The sequence below is a fragment of the Gavia stellata genome, chromosome 18 (genome assembly GCF_030936135.1).
Source record: "Gavia stellata isolate bGavSte3 chromosome 18, bGavSte3.hap2, whole genome shotgun sequence".
NCBI lineage: Eukaryota > Metazoa > Chordata > Aves > Gaviiformes > Gaviidae > Gavia > Gavia stellata.
Genome location: NC_082611.1, coordinates 16,467,106 through 16,485,300, shown reverse-complemented (window position 1 = coordinate 16,485,300; position 18,195 = coordinate 16,467,106). Strand labels below are relative to the sequence as shown.

Genomic DNA, 18,195 nt, shown 5'->3' with positions numbered 1-18,195 from the left:
ATTTGCCATTAAGGTTACCTTTGAGGAGGATGGAAACCCTGCAGCGCGAGATGGAGAAGTTAGAGATATCCTGGGAGTGGTGGTGGGGGAGGCTGGGAGAGAACCGTGAATTCTGGTGGCTCTTGGGAGAAGCTACAGAGTCATGAAACAGTACAGTCCCACAATGGGGACCTAGAGCTGGCCTGCAGACGGTAAGTGTTTTCAATAGACGGATTTTAAAGAAAAAAAACCCTTTCACCAAGTTCTTTTCTGAATTTCTGTTCCATCTCTTTTTCTTTCTTTTTAGAAAAACACAGAACAAACTGTCCTTTACACACAGTGAATCTTTCCTGTCATTTTTCCTGTCTTAAGAGACAGAATGTTCAATGTTGGTGGTTGAACATTTCTGGCCAGCATCTGTCAGGGTGCTAAAACCAGCTGAGGACAGGCCTCGAGATGCTCATGGGGAAGAGTTCTGCCTGCCTTTGAACTGGGGTGGGCTAGAAGGATTTTGTCTTTTCATATGCATTGTCCAAGCAAACATAATGCTTCTTTGCACTTGTATGCTGGCATCTTTCAGAGGCACAGCGGACTGGTTTGGGGTGAGCAAAGACAGCGACGCTACTCAGAAATGGCAGAGAAAGAGCCTCCGCCACTGCAGTCTGCGGTATGGGAAGCTGAAACCTCAGGTCATCCGGGAAATGGACTTGCCCAGTCAGGACAATATTTCTCTAACAAGCACAGAGACTCCCCCTCCACTCTATGTTGGGCCCTGCCAGCTGGGCATGCAAAAGGTGAGTAACCTTGGACAGAGTCAAGGCCATTGTGAGCTTCCTGCACAGTGTCTTTACCACTTTGGCAGCTGTGACCTATCTGTGGGCTTAGTTCTGCCTGAACATGTCTGGGCTCCATGCTCTGACGCTTCCCAAGTCTCAGATACAGTTTGGCAGACTCCCTCCTTCAGAGGGGAGACCCTCCTGGTCTCATTGGCTGAGATCCCTCAGCTGTTGGTGACAGAGCTGTGTTTGTCACGTTGTGACTATGGTTCTGATTAGATGTGTGCAGCATGTCCAAGAGCTCTCAGCTCAGGCTTTTTGCTGCCATTTTGCAAGGACAAAATTCTGTTGTACACAGAGTGGCCAGTATCCTGGACCCCAATATATGGTAACAAGCCTGGTATCACTCAGGACACTTGCCTAGTGGATCCTTGTCCCAAGCAGAATGTAGGCAGTAGCACAGCTACTGTCCTTATAGAAATCTGGTTATGTTTTAGGACTTTGAAAAGTGTTTCTTGCATCAGTGGTACTACAGCTCTGCTCATGGGTCCTCAGAAATGGGTTTGGGTGCCTGCAAAGGGCATCTGGTAGCCCCCTACTCGCTACCTTCAAGTGTGACCCTAGGGGACAGGACGCAGTCAAGCACATCCAGTCGCCAGCACTTCAGAACTAACCCACATTATCCCAGCTTGTCCCTTTGCTCTAGTCAGCGATAGTAGTCAACGTGGTTGATTACCGGGCATTAGTGAGCCCCACTGCAACCTGGGCAAGTGGGGAAACAAATTCCTTCCGAAGCAGGTTAGTCTGTGACCCGAAGCCTGGCTGCATCACTGAAGCAGAGGAGAATATTGTGCATCTTTCAATCAAGTTTCACCTTGTTGTGCTCTTTCCTGCTTTCTTACTAGCTGAAGTGTCTTGCTGTTAGCCTTTGGTCACAGGAGACTCAGAAATATTGTTGGGCTCTATGTGGGCTACATTAAATCAGAACATGGTATCAGTAGGTGTAAGCCCATAAAGCTTCCTGTTGAGTGTGCAACTGTGGATTAAAAAAAAACCTCATAAAACATTAGGATAAAGCATAGAAGTCTTATGGCAACCACAGCTGTGATGATGTAAGGACAGAGGCAAGGTTTGTAGCTGAAGGCAGTATTTTCATTGGGTTAATTCGTATGTTTGGAAGAAGTGGGAGCTTTGGCCTGAAGAGTCCCAAAGAAGGGCTTGCAGCTTCCGGAAGCTTGCCTGCTTTTTCCAGCTGTTATAACTTAGTTAATGGAAACAGATGTAAATATACAGTTAAGCTTCAACAGGATACTGCTTAAGTCCTGGGCTGTCCAGTACCAGAAAGGAAACTAGCTGGAGGAAGAGCATGGCTGTTTTCAGGGATTTCTCAAACTCCTGTTCAGACAGTGCATTCTCTGACTGTTGAGCTCACTGGCACAGGAGATGAATGAAACCAAGAGCTTAGGAAGGGCTGAAGGAGGTTTGGAGTCTCTGTGAACATCAGGAACATTCTGGGTGAAAATAGTCAATACTAACAAAAGAAAAAAAAAAAGAAAAGAAAAAAGGGCAGGGGGGGAGGTTTGAGGACTTAGGTTTGAGGCTTACAACTAGGGCTTAGCTTGCAACAGGTTATTCTGTATCTCACTATTGTAGAATTGCTTGTTGGTCTGTCCGGCCTTGTTCTTGGTCAGTCCCAGGAGCCCGGCCACTGTCATTGTCTCAAGATGTTTCCTTGGAGGGAGGAGGGCTTGGTAGGTAAGTGTTTGGGGGTGAATGGGCTGATGGGCTTCTTCTCTCGGCAGATCATAGACCCCTTGGCCCGTGGCCGAGCTTTCCGTATGGCTGATGACAATGATGGCTGCAGCATCCCTCACACACCGATCACGCCAGGTGCCACGTCACTCTGCTCCTTCACCAGCTCGCGCTCAGGGTTCAATCGTCTCCCGCGACGGCGGAAACGGGAGTCTGTTGCCAAAATGAGTTTCCGAGCAGCTGCGGCTTTGGTGAAGGTATTGTCTGTGGGAGGGCAGGGACCAGTCTGGCAGCAGAATGGGGCTCTGCCCTGAGAGAAGGGTGAGATGGAAGGAGCTGCTGAGCAGAGAGGATGGGGAGAACAGTAGTGGAGGGGAAGAAACAAAGCCATCTCCTGTTCTATTTCAGCCATGTGTCTAGGAGGCAGGATTTGCAAGAAGCAGGGATGATGGCTAAGTTTTGGTACAGGTCTTGCTTTCCCTTTATTGGCCTGGGGCCTTTGATTCCCACATCCAGCAGCCTCAGAGCGTTCCAGCAGGTCCAGTTCAGCCTGCCTGGACCTCTGGGCAGTCCATCCACACCTGGTCAGCAGGCATGGAAGAACAGAAGTACCCGAGGCTCTTACAATGCAAGCCTTTTCATCCTGCCACGTGTTTGCTTTCCTGGGCCCAGTGACCTTTTTGCTGTGACCAGTACCACCCATCTCCGTGGTTTGGTCAGAGACATTGTACGATATATAGTAGAGGAGCATGTTGCAAGCCTCACCCGCATGGGAGATGGGTACTGTGGATTGAGAAGTGGGGTAACACCTGTGAGTCTCACCAGGGAGGTGTCGCACATCAGCAGGTCTGCTGTGCTCCACACACAATTGTGAACCAGCTTAGCACTTGGGCTCCCTGTGCGCTGGCTGGGGTGGCCCTGCATGTGCTTGGGGTTCAGGTTTCTGGGAGGTTTCTGACTTGATGCCACTTTCTCTGGCTACAGGGGCGCTCTGTGAAGGACAGCACCCTGAGGAGAGCTCAGCGGCGCAGCTTCACCCCAGCAAGTTTCCTAGAGGAGGACACGGTGGATTTTCCAGATGAGCTTGACACTTCTTTCTTCGCTCGGGTGAGGGGCAGGGCTCTAGCGTGGTGCTGGCCCCTGAGGCAGTGGAAGACTCTAGGTCTGGCAGGACTGTGTGTGTTGCAGCACCACTTGCTGGCACGGCTGGTGTCTCAAATGTGATGCTGGCTTCTTCTGATGGGACTTCTGTTCCTCTGCCCAGGAAGGAGTCCTTCATGAGGAGCTCTCTACTTACCCGGATGAAGTGTTCGAGTCGCCATCAGAAGCTGCAATCAAAGATGCTGAGGTGAAGCCTCTGGATCAGGCAGATCTCACAGGAGGTGCCTTGGACAAAAATGAGCTTGAAAGAAGCCACTTGCTACTGTGAGTACTTCCTGGAAGCTGCTAAAGCCTAACATGGGGTGGCCAACCCATTCAGAGTGGGACCTCCTGCATGGAGGAAGCCAGGATCTGAGTGCTGTGGGTGCTTGGTGCAGAACTCAAAGAGCAGTGCAGTGATGGGTTTTCTTTAAACCCAGCTTAAGACCTCCTGCCTCAGCTGCCCGTGCATGTGAAAGGTGACTCTGAGGCCACCTCTGCAGTCTCTCCAGCAACTTCCAGCCTCACATGATGTGTTTCAGAGACTATCATGCTTTGAGGAAACAAAAGACACTTTAAATCAGCTGTGAGGATGCTGGAGGCCCAGCCTTTGGCTATGGAGAACATAGCAAAGACAAGAAGGCAGTTGCCCTTGCCACAGTCACCAGGAACTGCTGTCTCGCTCCAAGGAGCAGTGTGAAGCATTGCTGAGTGTCGAGCTGGGCTACATTCCTCACTCGAAACGAGAGAAAGGTGTGGCACTGATGCTGAGAGCCCTACAAATATGTGGGTGGTACTCTACTGTATACCTAGATTTTTTCCACCTGAGTAACTGGTACTGAGTAAGTGCTCTGTGTCGTTTCCGAGTCAGCTCTAGCTTAGCTGGCAGCTCACCCCAGCAGAGAGCTCCACTGGGTGTGAATGTGGAGCAGACAGGGAGGTCCTTGTTGTGGTTCTGCTGCTCACGGCCCATCTTGCTGTGTTGGTGCTTTCCCTTCAAGTGTTTCCAAGAACTTGACTCAGTGTTAACATAAGTGGAAGCAGCAAATGGTGGGAATTTGTTGTCACTCTCTGAGATGGTCTCAGTCTTCTTGTCTCCTTTTGGTTCTCCTTAAATAGTTTTATTTATCGAGGAAAATACATTTCTTTCACACTTCAGAGAACTGTTATCAGAATCAGTCGGGTGTCCTTTTAGGTGGCCAGGTGTTTATTTTGGCATAGGCTGATAGCCCAGCACCGGAAATATTGGGAAACAGCATATCCGTAATACAGAAACCACTTGAACTCTTGGGGCAAGAGCAGGCTGCAGTGGAATCTGCACTTTCTGTTGGAGAAGGACTTCCCAAGGGAGAAGTCGTGGAAAGGTTAACATAGTTGGGACTTTCAGCTTTATAAAAATGCATCTTCTGCAAGGTGTAATGTTGAAAATAGCTGAAGTTTCACAGTAGTGTTTTTGGCTAAGGAGGTTCAGATTCTCCTTCATCCTGTTGTTTGTCCATACTTCAGAGCTGTCGTGATCTCTCCAAGATGCTCTGGTGATTTTTCAGAAAAATGTTTGTCAGCTGATTTCTCTGGCTGCTTCTGACAACCATTGTCTTTGCGCACAGGGGGTCTTTTAGGAAGCCAGAGGAGGTAAACTAGACTAGAGCGCATGTCAGGGACGTGCCTACTACAGTGCTAGGCAGTGAGCGAGGGTGAAATGGTAGGTAGATTTTTTTTTTTTGGTCTGTGCTTGAATGCTGCAGACCTGGCCTCCAGACTGCTGTTTAAGAGCAAAAAAAATACAAAACCAGCTGAATATGATGGAGACTTACAAAGCAGGTACTATTCAGAAGTAGCTTGTGCAACATTCATTGCATACTCTATTTTTTAGCTTTCTTTAGACAGTGATGCTTGAGATTTTTATTGTGTTGTTGAAGCCTGCTTTTGTTGTTCTCCTGAAAAATGCATGCATTGGTGCAAATAAAGAGAGGAGTGGAAGACAGATTGCGAGAGGTAACTGGCACAGCTTGCAGCATGTGACAGTATGACTTTCTTGGTCTGGAAAGCTGCTTGGATTCCTGCTCTTCTCCTCTGTCTGATTTGGTGGGCAGGAGGGGTTGACTTGCCAGTCCCATCACAGTAAAGTGTTTCAAGGCTGGGGATTTCCACTGCTGGGCTAAACTACGCTTCCATTTCATAGCAGAGAGCAGAGTAAGAGGAATGAAGTAGAGGAGGAAATAGATGTGCTTGAGGCTGCAGATGTGCCTGGCTGCAGCCTCCCCATTTTAGCCTGTTGCTGAAACACTTTTTTAAAGCCTTGAGAGCTCCTTGTTGGTGGGGCTTAGTTTGGCACAGCTGCCTTGTGCCACCTTCTGCATGTAGTCCTGCACTTTCATCAGCTGGCGCTGCGTAACCCTTTGAAATACAATGTCCATGTCAGGGCACCTTGTCTGCCATCAGGTGCTGGTCAGCCGAGCTGTGGTGGGACAGACAGAGGGTCTGCTGCCACCAAAGACCGGGGAAGGGCTGATCCCTATTGCTGCGCCATGGAGAAGGAAACCATTGCTGTCCCACTTTTTATTTCAGACCACTGGAGCGAGGCTGGAGGAAGCAAAAGGATGGGGCCCTGGCACAGCCCAAGGTCCGCTTGCGGCAGGAGGTGGTGAGTGTCAGCCCACAGAAGCGTGGCCAGCGCATCGCCGTCCCCGTCAGGAAGCTCTTCGCCAAGGAGAAGAGGCCATATGGCCTGGGAATGGTGGGGAAGCTGACAAACCGTACATACCGCAAGCGCATTGACAGCTATGTCAAGCGGCAGATTGAGGACATGGATGATCACAGGTGAGAGCTGCAGTCGTAGAAGGGGTCCCAATAAAACTAGCCAGTGAGTGATTGCTGTTGCCCCTTGGTGACTCAGGTCACTGCCTCGGGGTGGTTGGGTGAAACCTGCTGCTAAGACCCTCCCAGTGTGTATCCCCGAAGTATGGTGCAGACTGCAGCAGATCAGCATGTTAGCATCACCGTGCCCTGGCAGCTCAGCCTGCTCCTTGCATTGCTTTCGATGTCTGTATCTCTGCTACCTGGAGGGACTGTGGATCTCTGCCCCACCACCATTGTCCTCTGATGAACAGGAAGGCTTGGGTATCCTTGCCTTTGATTGTTCCCCTAAAGTCATTATTGACACATAGCACACTTTGGCATCAGGCTTATGTGTTCTCATGGATGTTTTTTTGGGAAAGGGTGGCTTGCCCAGTGTAATGGGGGAGTCAGAGTAAACAGGGTCTGTCTGCCAGCAAGACCTTAGGTCATTGCCTCCAGTCTTGTGCATCCCTAGGTGATCCTGGCCCTGTACCCCAGATTCTGCCAAGGTCCCTGGGGAAAAAGAGCAGCTTTTCTCCCTTGTTCTGTGAGTAGATGTAATATGCCTGGGTTCCTGCCTCTAATCTTTTCCCTTTCCCTCCATCCAGGCCTTTCTTCACTTACTGGGTCACCTTTGTGCATTCACTCATCACCATCCTCGCTGTGTGCATCTATGGCATCGCCCCTGTGGGGTTCTCACAACATGAAACTGTTGATTCAGTAAGTAAATCCCCCCGACTTGCCTGGAGCGTGATTGTGGCTCAGCCTTCAGCTGCTGGCTCTTGTGTCGTAGTCTTCAGCACATTGGCTACTTGCCTGAGGGCCTTGACAGCTGGACGCTGGGTGTCCAATCTTGTGGGGCTGCCTGCAGCATCTCTGTGAGCCCCCACGCCACCTTCTCTCCCTCCTGCAGCCACATTGCTCTTGACATCAAATTATATCTGGCACAAAGCGTGGTGGGCTCTTTGCAGACTCTTGTGTCAGCGCTGGGAGCCCTTTCAAACAACTTGTTCCCCTCCTGGTGGAAACCAGAAGGATGCTCATGGCAGGGAAATATTTCAAACCTGAGTTAAGTTTTCGCAACAGTTGCAGGATTTTGCTTCTGCTAGGAGCAAAACTGACCTGTCTGACTTCAAGAGCTGATCTTGAAGCTGTTTGTAGCCTTCCCACGTGCTGTTAAAGGTCTCTGGGGTGCATATCTCTATAGCTATATCCCTGCTCCATGCAGGGGATGCCCTGGGGAGCTTCTCACCTATGTGTCTGACAGCTTTCAGAGCACTGGCACCAGCACCTGAGCCCATGCTGCTGGCAGGTGCTGCTTATGCTTCTGAGCTGTGTGAAGCTTTCTGCAGGCTCTGACGCCACTTTCTGGTCTCCAGGCCCTGGGATTTTTTGAAAGTTGAAGTAGCTGGAGATAGACATTTTAAATGAAATCTAAGATGAAGGTGCCCATGCCTTGATGGGACTTTACCTGTGATCCTGCAAAAGAGCAGTTTGAGAGAACTGCATGCCCAGTTACTGTCTGTGGGGATTTCTATTCATCCTGCGTGCTGTTGTCACAAGCCCCTGTCACTTCCCTTGCTGACCCTGTGGGCAGGAGCTCATGGGGCTCTTGCTTTCTCTCCTTGCAGGTCTTGCGAAACAGAGGGGTTTATGAAAATGTCAAATACGTTCAGCAGGAAAACTTCTGGATCGGCCCCAGCTCAGTGAGTGGCTGTTGGTGGGCTAATGGGGGGCTACGTGCTGCAGCCATGCCACCCCAGGGACGGGGGCCCTCCGCTGCTTGGAGCTTGGTGCTAGCAGCTGCTGTTGGTTGGACACCCCATGGGGCCCTGCTGTCACTGGCAGGGTGCAGCGGTGCTCCCGGCCCCAACCCCCCTGCAATACAGGCTACCAGGAGGCTGGGATGGACCTTGGCACTCCTGTTTTTCACCCTGTTCCTGTGAAGCCGAGCATGGGGCCAGAGAAAATGCAGGAGTTGTGTGGTATGCAACAGCTTTCCTGATGCCATTCCCCCTGGGAAAGGCTGTCGTGTCCCAAAGTGGCCTTTCTGGGGCCACAGGCAAGGAAATCCCTGAACTTTTGTTCTGGGCTTGCCTTCTTCAAAGCAAATATTGAGAGTATGCCTGATGTGTGTTGGGCTTCATCATGTAGGACTTGTCCCTGGTCCCTTGAGTCCTGATAGGGGTACCCCTCGCAGTTCCCCCAGCCTGCTCTGCCCCTTGGCTGAGCTGAGTGTTTCCATCTCTGCCAGGAGGCCCTGATCCACCTAGGGGCCAAGTTCTCACCGTGCATGAGGCAGGACCAGCAAGTGCACAGCTTCATCAGCGCCAAGCGGGAGAAGGAGAAGCACTCGGCTTGCTGTGTGCGGAATGACAAGTCGGGCTGCGTGCAGACCTCGGAGGAGGAGTGCTCAGTGAGTGCGGTGGCCCCTTTCCTGCTGCCCCTGCAGGCTCAGGGCCACTTCTGGTGATGCTTTTCCCACCCTGGGCTTCATGGTGACATCTCTCCTCTCTCCCACAGTCCACGTTGGCCGTGTGGGTGAAGTGGCCCCACCACCCCAGCACACCAATGCTGGCAGGAAGCAAGAGGCAATTTGGGTCTGTTTGTCATCAGGACCCCAGGTAGGTTCTGCCTAGCCCAGCTGCCATCCTGGGGGGGCCAGGCCTGCTGTGACAGAGTCAGAGAGGCATGGTGTCCCAGGCCAGTTGATTGCTGGATGGGACAGCAGCTGCTCTGGAGACCAAGGGACGTGGGGGCTGTGATGTCCCTACCTGTCCCAATGGCTGCAAGGGAGGCAGAGTGTGGTGATATTCCTGCTCCCCCTAGTCTCCGCTGTTGGCTGCCCACCTGCACAGGGGTTGTTGTGAGCTGTGGGTGCCTTCCTCATCCCTCTCCCCCTCCTCACCTGCTCCCCGCACAGGCTCCCTTCTTGGGGTACAGCAGTCATGTTCCCAGCACACTTCCGCCCCAAAGCCCTGCCAGCCTCTGGGTGCCACGGCACACCTTTACCCTTGGTCGCCATGGGCTGATGTAGGGCTGGGACTAGCTGAAGGCCCACCTCTGGGGTTGTGTCCACCTGGAAAGGAGCCAGCGAGTTGCGGGGCAGCTGCATGCTCTTGGACGGCTGCCTTTTTGCTGAAGCTGTGATCTCTGCTCACTGGAAGGAGGCTGTGGCTTTGATCAGCATAGCCTTGGCTGATCTGATGTAGCATGTCACCAGCCCCTTGCCAGGGACAGAGGGGACCCTGTGGGACCACAGCCTGCGGGCAGGGACAGCGTAGTGGCTCCCTGGGGGATCCTGCCTGCTGCTGGTGCTTGGGAAAGTTATTTCAGGGTGATTTCTGCTTTCTGTTGCTGCAGGGTGTGTGAGCAGCCAGCCTCGATGGAGCCGCATGAGTGGCCAGATGACATCACCAAATGGCCGGTGAGCATCACCGGTGGCACAGAGCCTGTATGAGCAGCTGGAATATGGCATTTGCATCCCGCTGTGCAGAGCCACAGCTGTGTTGGTGGAAGGGGTCTCTGGTGCAGCCTCCTGCTCGTCACAAACGCCAGATCAGGGCAGCCATGGTTTTGTCTAGCCAAGGCTCAAAGCTCTCCAACACCAGAAGTTCCCCTGTGCCACCTAAAGCCCTGCTAAAGTCCTGGGCCCTGCCAGTGTAACAGGGGGATGGAGACTGAGTCAGCCTCGGGGCCTCTTTCATCCCTCTGCAGAGAGGAGGTGTTGATTGAGGCTCAGGCAGATGAGGTGCCAGGCACCATGCTGCTGTCAGAGGTTGGCCTTGGGAGGCCCGTGTCTGTGGGAGTGGCTTCTTCCCAAGGGCCTGTTTCAACTTTACCCAGGCAGCAAGCAAAGCCATAGCTGTCTTGACTGCAGCCTGTTGTCATTTTTCAGATCTGCACAAAAAACAGCGCTGGGAATTACACCAACCACCTTCACATGGACTGCGTGATTACAGGCCGGCCCTGCTGCATTGGGACCAAAGGAAGGTAATGACTTTTACCTGTATGGAGAGGGGCTGGGTGTTGGGGTGAGACACAGGGGGCCCTTTTCAGGTTGTAGACACAGCCGTTTGTCCTCCTTGTCCTTCCCACATGCAGTCCAGAGTCCTGCTAGGAAGGGGAGTTGGACAGGGAGCCCTGATGGGTCTCCCATACAGAGCAGGACTCTTGGGATGAGGAGCTAACAGCCAGCCTGAGTCTTTAGTGTGGCAGGGTACCTTGCTCAACTGGTCCTGCAGCTCGGATCCCACAGAATTAAATACTTCTGCTGGGGAGTTCTGTGCTTTTCCTTGGGAATGGTCAGCTTGGTCCTGACAGGGTACATTGTCCCCAGCCTGGCATCCCTGAGCACTCAAGGAGATGTCAGGAAATGACCTGCTCTGGGTTTGCCAAGGAGGAAGATGCTGTTCTTCCTCATGTTGCTCCTCAGCCTGAGAAGTTACCCAGTGCTTGGGCCTGGCTTTCCCTGCTAGGGAGAAAAATCAGTGCTGGCCCCAAGGAGTTTCTCTGTCCCTGAAAGTCATGACCAGGATGCTCTTGGCCTAGCCCCCTCCTTTCCACTCTTGGCTACCGAGGCAGAAGACTCCCCCAGCCCCAGAGACACAGCTTCCCCAAGCTCTGGTGGTTCTTTCTCAGCGGGAAATAGCTCAGCTTCAGCACTTACTTTGGAGCCCGTGTATGCAGGACGTTAGTCTGTGGAGGTGACTCAGGCTTGCCTGTGGGAGAGAAGCAGGACGGGTGTATGGAGAGTGGCTCTGGGCTCAGGTGAGAATGTAGTAGTGCACCTGTTGCAGAGACACTGCAGTGTGTCAGGGGCAGCTGAAGGCGTCAATTCTCATAGGCAGACTTGGGATGAGACAAAGGGGGAGTGGGTGGCCTGGGATGGCATAGGATGGTCCATTGTGCCTTCCGCATGTGGCTTGTTCCTCATTTCGATAACTGTGCCTCCTCCAGGTGTGAAATAACCTCCCGGGAGTATTGTGAATTTATGCGGGGCTATTTCCATGAGGAGGCAACGCTCTGCTCTCAGGTAAGCATGCAGTTGGGGGCTCATATGGCCACCCTTCTCCCTCCTGTTCCCCTTAGGAGCTTGGCAAGATCTGGGGGCAGCTGTGCTGCAGTGTAGGTGGGAGTCCCATGTCCTGTCCCACCCTGAGCCCAAGGGAAGTTGCTGATCCAGGCTGTAGTGGCAGTGCTGGCTGCATGTGTCCCTCTTTGGCGATCAGTTTAGGACTTGGGCTGGCAGCTGCAAAAGCCCAACACAGGGCCACTGTGGAAGCAGCAGGAGAATGCAACCTTCCCACTCCCTTGGCGAGCAAATGTGGATGTCTCGGTTGTGCATGTGTTGCGGTGAAGAATGAGGACATACAGCTGCCATAGGGAATGTGACTTGGTGTTGGATACAGCAGAGAAGAGCAAGGAAAACCCTTTTCTCAGAGCTACCTGCAGTCTCTGCTCTGGCCTTAGTAACCAGCCATGCTGGCTGGCACTCACTCCCCACAACCCCACTTCTGCTGCCCTAGGTACACTGCATGGATGATGTCTGTGGACTTCTCCCTTTCCTAAATCCAGAAGTCCCTGACCAGTTCTACCGCCTTTGGCTCTCGCTTTTCCTCCATGCTGGGTAAGCATAGGTGTCAAACTCCCACTATCTGGGCGGGGGAACCCTGAACCTTGGGATTGCTCTTGGGGGTTATTCTGGCAGTTCCTTCCCTGGGGGACACGGCGGGGCTGAGCTGTTGTCCCTGCTGAGGTTTACCATGCTGCATTTGCTGGGTGGGATATTAGAGGTGTGGGCAAGGCCAGACCAGGAGCTCTCAGCAAGGCTTGGCAAAGAACACCAGCACAGGGGTGACTTTCAGTGGCTGCTGCTTCAGCTCCTGTACTCTGAACTTGGCAGGATCCTGCACTGTCTGGTTTCAATCTGTTTCCAAATGACGATCCTGCGGGACCTAGAGAAGCTGGCAGGATGGCATCGCATCTCTATCATCTACCTGCTCAGTGGCATCACTGGGAACCTTGCCAGTGCAATATTTCTACCCTACAGAGCAGAGGTGGGTCTCCTGCAGACTAGGGTCCTGGTAACGTGCCCTGAACACAAGCCTTCTCTACATGCCTGTGCCTCTCTGGCAGAGAGACCAGAGCTGGGCTCATTTATGCAGCATGTGGCTCGTGCAGATGTGTGGCTAGAAGATAGTACCACACTGTCATGTCGCTGCAGTAACATCCCCCGGAGTACCCTGGGCTTTCCAAGTGACTGGCCCGGTCTGGCTGCAGTAAAAAGGCTGCCTCTCATAATGAATGGGGGGGTTTGTCCAACCACAGGATAAGAGAGGCCCCTGGCAGGCTGGGAATTGAGATCTGTACCTGGTGCCAAAGACCTTCCGCGTGTGAGTGGCAGGCAGGAGTGGGGCAAAGAGCAGAGCTCACCTTTCCCAGACCGTCCAGGACTGTGCCTGTCCACACACCACAACTGGAGAAGTCTGATGTGACTGTCCAGCTTCACTTTAGAAGGCTGCATGGCAGGACCTGTAGGACTATCTTCGAGGTCCTTCAATAAAGAAAAGTGCATGATGGGTGGGGGGAGCGAGGAGATGGCCTTCAAGGTCTTCTCCACTCTGATGACTGAGACCAGACCTGCCCTCCTTAAATACAGTCTGTTCTGGTGATTGCTGGCCTCACACCTACCTCGATCCTAAGGTCAAACCAGGCCCCTTTACTCCTTGAACCCCATTATAAGGATGAAGTTGCAGGCTGCGGCATCTCTCTCCCAAGAAACACTAAACAAGGAGTTGAATGATAAATAATTGTAATGCCTGGAGCTGGCTGCAGAAGCCGGGCAGATGGCATGTGTCTGACGTTACCTGTAATGCTCTTCTTCTGCAGGTTGGCCCTGCAGGATCCCAGTTTGGGATTCTGGCCTGTCTCTTTGTGGAGCTCTTCCAGAGTTGGCAAATCCTGGCACGCCCATGGAGGGCTTTCTTCAAGCTGCTGGCTGTGGTGCTCTTTCTTTTTGCCTTTGGCCTCCTGCCTTGGATTGATAATTTTGCTCACATTTCAGGATTTATCAGTGGTTTCTTCCTCTCCTTTGCCTTCCTGCCCTACATTAGCTTTGGGAAGTTTGATTTATATAGGAAGCGATGCCAAATTATAGTTTTCCAGCTCATCTTCATTGCACTCTTCTCAGGACTTGTGATTCTGTTCTATTTCTACCCCATCAAGTGCGAGTGGTGCGAGTTCCTTACTTGTATACCATTCACAGACAAATTCTGCGAGAAATATGACCTGGATGCACAGCTCCACTGAAAGGCAAAGACTGGCTTCTCGAGCAGGCACTGGAGATGGACTGTCTTTGCGTTTGCTGTGCCAGTTCCCTGGGGACAAAGCCTCTAATCCAATGACACTTCTAACCCTGCCCGTGGTTAATTTAAACTGTCTCCTTAGCACTTGGCAGGCATGTTTTGCCTTATCTCAGAAGACTCTGAAAAACGGAATGTTTGTGCCTTGTTCAATTGTATTGAACCTCTTCTGCTGCCATTATTTTTATTACACTAGTTTCAATACTACATTTTTAACCAGAGTTGTTTACTACTGCTAAGGTGGTGATTAAACGGTAAGGTAGCGTTTTAGCTACTGTTAATTGTTCTGCATAGTCTGTGGCTACGTTTGTTACTTTATCTCACCTATGCTGTTTTGGGTGCTAGAAAAGGATTGGTTCTACTTGTACACAAAACAAGTCAGACACAGATCTGCAGCTGGAAATAAGGGCCTTAAAAGCCTCAGAAAACTAAAGAGTCTCTTTAATTGCTGAAAGTGCGTTCCTCATGCAGCTTGGGGGCAGACGCTTCAAACTGCAAAAACCACGTGAGAATGTCCGTTCAGCTGCAGTTTCTTTCTCTTTGAAATGTTACAACCTTTTCCTCCAGGGAAGCGCCGAATCCACAGTCTGGTCCTGGTAAGGCTGCATCCTCTGCTCTCTCTGTTAAAGAAAGAAGATACTTGGCAGTGACAATAGTTGCTGTGTGCTGAGCTCTCTTATCACCATGCTACCATGCCTGGACAATCCGGGGGGGCATCAGCCAGTGCCATAGGTGACTGCTGGTAATAGGCACCGTGGGGCAGATGGCTTCTGTCATGGCACACATTTTATTACACTGGATGTTGCAAATGTGGCAGCATTCAAAGAAGAAAAAAAAGTTACTGTGGTCACAAAGCAACAGCTTCTAACCCAGCTAGCTGGAGCTGCAAAAGAAAAAAACCCAAGCATTTGGAAAAGCTGCTCTTACCACTCGTTCTTCTGACACTGTGATTGTGTTTTTAGATGTGGAGGGGAAGCAGACATAATTTTAAACTTACTAAGCTTGAGAGTCTTGGCCACATCTTGTGTTTGTGCACAACTTTCTAAAAATAGCAGTATCATACCAGAATTATGTCTACATAGGTTACAAACAGGTAAATATACATGCTACTAGTGCTTCCTGTGCTGAAGTGTTCTTACACACATCAGTTGCACAGAAATACCATGACCAAAAGTTGTCTAGTGGTGTGTCCTGTCTTCTGAGAACAATGAATCCACTGAACTCAAGTTTCTATAAACCAGAAAATGGAGAAACTGGGAGTAAAAAACTACAGGATATGTAAGCTGACGTTCCTTTTCCCAATTCCTTATAGCAATTGAGAAAAAAATGGCTCAAAATACACCCGCTGAGAAGCAGCAAAGAACAGGCTGTGTTTGCTTGTTGCATTTGCTCCCGTGCACCCATGGAACGTTTCTGTTACTCTGAATGGTGCAGGAGCACTGGGAACAGGGTAGGCGAACAGTCACTCGGGTAGGAGAGTCTGAGGCACACAGAAGGACCAAATGACCTGGGTGATGGCAATCGCCTGTAGCACAGACCTCCATCCTCCTAGGGGTTAGTTAGCACCCAGCCACATTCCTGACAGTGATTTCCAGTCACTCAAGAAGCCTAAAAGAACACAAGGTCCTAGAAGCAATCACGTGGGCAAACAGAGGAATACTGCATTTAATGAGCCTCAGGACATTGTGGGAGCAGATTCGGAGTCTAAACACAAAGTAGGCTTAGAGATACACCACTGCCAGCACTAAAATATTGCTGCTTCTCCTGATGTATGTTAACTGAAGTAGTTGAATTATCATTCCTTGCCCCGAGAGAAAAACAAGCAACATGACCGGGATACGGAGATAAAGCAGAGCCAGGGCACAAGCTTAACGCAGACACAGGTGTGCAGAAATGCTCTGCTATGCAGCGGAGAGCAGCAGCACAGCTACTGTGAGCCTGAACGCTAAGGCCCGGGGAAGATGAAGAATGGGTAGCTCTTAACGGATCTTCAGGACTTACCTGACAGGTTACTTTCGAAGCTTCTTTATGAAGCTGACCTCATCCCGGTTTCTGATGCCATACCTGAACGGAGAGTTACACCGTTATACGCCAGTTTTGCAGGAGCCGCAACCTTTGAAATCCTATAGCCTCTCCTCTTTCCCGTGGGAGGGGGACCCCCTACAATCCTGTGCTGTATGCTAATGCAGGACAAGTCTACTTGTCTACATAAAACACGCTGCCAACACTGAAGGATCCGATATCTTTCTTTTTAACTGCCACACTCCCTTAAATGCAACATCTGTCACCCCGTGGCTCAGTCTTTCGAGGACAGCTTTGATTAGGGCCGTCTTGCTAACTTTTTAATACTTCAGACAAGCTTTTTTTGCTGGTCTGCAGGCAGGCTGGCATACCCAGCACTGCTGAATGCACCAGCTAGAGCGCTCAGAAGCACCTCCTGCCGCCTTGCCCTGAGAGTGGGCATGGAAACATGGGAGTGGTTTCTCAGTGTTGGTACTAGATGGTCTCTGATATGTAGCTGAGCAGGTCCAGAGCCCAACACTCTTATCCTTGGTTTGCTCTTTGCTTGCCATCCTTCCATCCTCCTTCCTACCTTTCTACCTCAGCAGCTCTGCCAAGCCCTCTGTGAGGGTGACTGAGCGCCAGAACAGGTTGTCCAGAGAGGTAGTGGAGGCCCCATTGTTGGAGATACCCCAACTAGATGCAGCCCTGAGCAACCAGCTCTACCTGACCCTGCTTGTGCAGAGGCTTGGGCTAGATGACTTCCAGAGGTCCCTTCTATCCTGGATCCCCTCCACCACATACATGACCCCATCCTCTGCTGAGTAGCTCCCTGCTTCCCTGGGGATGAACTAATGTGCTTCACGTGCATGACGCCATCTCTAGCCTTCTCTGTGTTCTGCTCCCCTCACACTTTTTCTCACTAATCTTGTTTCTGCAGGATACCTCAGGCGTAACCTTAGCAAGCATAGCCTGTTCTGCAGGAGTTTGGCATAGACAGCCACAGGGCAACGCGTCCCAGTGCCTTGCTGTGGTCTGAACTGGATGCACGCACGCACTCAGCACAGGACGGTTGTGGCTGAGGAACTACTCGAGGCCTTCCTGCCCCGCGGATGGCCGCCCAGTCTGTCAGGGCCAGGCCTGTCCCACCGCTGCGTGCAGCGCTGGTCCCATCGTCCAGTCAGTTTGAGGCGCAGGAGCTACCTGGGCCAGGGCACGAAGTCCCACGTTAGCCCTGCCTGTGCAGATGCTGTGTGGCCTCCAGCCAGGCCTCTGCACCCCCCAGACGCCAGAAGAGACTCGATTACTCACTCCCTCAGCTTCTTTCTGTCATCCGCCAGTTTCTCTCCGGCATAGGTTAAGTGGTACGTCCTCCATATGTACTTCCTAGGGGAAAAACACTTAGGGGCAGCGGCAGGAGGAACCGCCGGCCCCGGGGAGGTGGGGGTGAGCAGAGCCACCCACCAGCCCCGGGTCGGTGGTGGAGGTGGGGTGAGCAGAGCCACCCCCCAGCCCCGGGGAGGGGGTGGAGGTGGGGTGAGCAGAGCCACCCCCCAGCCCCGGGGAGGGGGTGGAGGTGGGGTGAGCAGAGCCACCCCCCAGCCCCGGGGAGGGGGTGGAGGTGGGGTGAGCAGAGCCACCCCCCAGCCCCGGGGAGGGGGTGGAGGTGGGGGTCAGCAGAGCCACCCCCCAGCCCCAGGGAGGGGGTGGAGGTGGGGTGAGCAGAGCCACCCCCCAGCCCCGGGTCCCACTCACCAGCTGAGGTGCTGGACGCCGCCCTGCCGTGCCTGCCGCAGCTGGACGTGCCGCCGCAGCGCCTTCTTCAGCTCCAGCACCGAGGCGTTCTGCACCACCACCACGGCTGGAGGCGGGGGGAGAGCCCCGTCAGCGCCCCGGCCCCCGGCCTGCCACCCCACGCCGCCCAGCCGGGCCTGCGGCCTGGTGCACCCCCGGCCCGGCCCGGCCCGCCGGACGGCTCCGCCCGGCCCCTCCGCAGGACGCACGCATGGTCTCGCCGTCCGCCTTGCAGACGCGCACCGTCATGGCCTGCCCGTACTCCAGCGCCACCTGCGAGCCGATCTCCTCCGCCGTCACCTGCGGGCGGCACGGCCGCGAACAGCGAGCGAGGCGGGCCTGAGCCCCGCCGCCGCCCCCCCCCCCCCCCGGCCCGGCCCGGCCCCCCGCCGCCCCCGGCCCCACCTGCGGCGGGAGGTCGCAGAGCAGCGGGTCCTGCACCAGCCGCGCCAGCGCCGCCTGGAAGAGCTCCAGCACCTCGGCGTGCGCCAGCTCCTCCTCGGCCTCCGCCATCGCTCTCGCCGCGCCGGAAGGGGCGGGTCGGCGCGGCG

At 53.0% G+C, this 18,195-nt stretch overlaps 2 protein-coding genes across 4 annotated transcripts in view; one reads left to right on the top strand and one right to left on the bottom strand.

The window, feature by feature from the left end:
• Positions 1–14,136, top strand: part of RHBDF1 (rhomboid 5 homolog 1) — a 38,104-nt gene extending 23,968 nt beyond the window's left edge. For all 3 annotated transcript variants that reach the window (XM_059826408.1, XM_059826407.1, XM_059826406.1), the window contains 15 exons: positions 560–773; positions 2,558–2,764; positions 3,492–3,614; positions 3,772–3,932; positions 6,216–6,467; positions 7,094–7,205; positions 8,117–8,191; positions 8,740–8,901; positions 9,009–9,109; positions 9,849–9,912; positions 10,384–10,478; positions 11,445–11,520; positions 12,014–12,114; positions 12,391–12,544; positions 13,377–14,136. In XM_059826408.1, the coding sequence (XP_059682391.1) occupies positions 560–773; positions 2,558–2,764; positions 3,492–3,614; positions 3,772–3,932; positions 6,216–6,467; positions 7,094–7,205; positions 8,117–8,191; positions 8,740–8,901; positions 9,009–9,109; positions 9,849–9,912; positions 10,384–10,478; positions 11,445–11,520; positions 12,014–12,114; positions 12,391–12,544; positions 13,377–13,796 (2,317 nt within the window). In that variant the 3' untranslated portion in view covers positions 13,797–14,136. The remainder of the gene's footprint in view (positions 1–559; positions 774–2,557; positions 2,765–3,491; positions 3,615–3,771; positions 3,933–6,215; positions 6,468–7,093; positions 7,206–8,116; positions 8,192–8,739; positions 8,902–9,008; positions 9,110–9,848; positions 9,913–10,383; positions 10,479–11,444; positions 11,521–12,013; positions 12,115–12,390; positions 12,545–13,376) is intronic.
• Positions 14,137–14,274: 138 nt separating this feature from the next.
• On the bottom strand, positions 14,275–18,157 carry SNRNP25 (small nuclear ribonucleoprotein U11/U12 subunit 25). Its single transcript, XM_059826409.1, has 6 exons — positions 18,050–18,157; positions 17,854–17,944; positions 17,606–17,711; positions 17,162–17,236; positions 15,851–15,913; positions 14,275–14,469 (listed from the first exon to the last, which is right to left on the bottom strand). Exons 1-5 carry the CDS (start codon positions 18,155–18,157, stop codon positions 15,859–15,861), a joined length of 435 nt encoding a protein of 144 aa, XP_059682392.1. The 3' UTR covers positions 14,275–14,469; positions 15,851–15,858.
• Positions 18,158–18,195: the final 38 nt, after the last annotated feature.

Excerpts from the sequence above, each read along its gene's own strand:
- SNRNP25 (XM_059826409.1), bottom strand. The coding sequence starts at position 18,157 with ATGGCGGAGGCCGAGGAGGAGCTGGCGCACGCCGAGGTGCTGGAGCTC. Across the intron at positions 17,945-18,049 it reads TCTGCGACCTCCCGCCGCAG|GTGACGGCGGAGGAGATCGG; the intron begins GTGGGGCCGGGG and ends TGCCGCCCGCAG. Across the intron at positions 17,712-17,853 it reads GGCGGACGGCGAGACCATGC|CCGTGGTGGTGGTGCAGAAC; the intron begins GTGCGTCCTGCG and ends CCCCGCCTCCAG.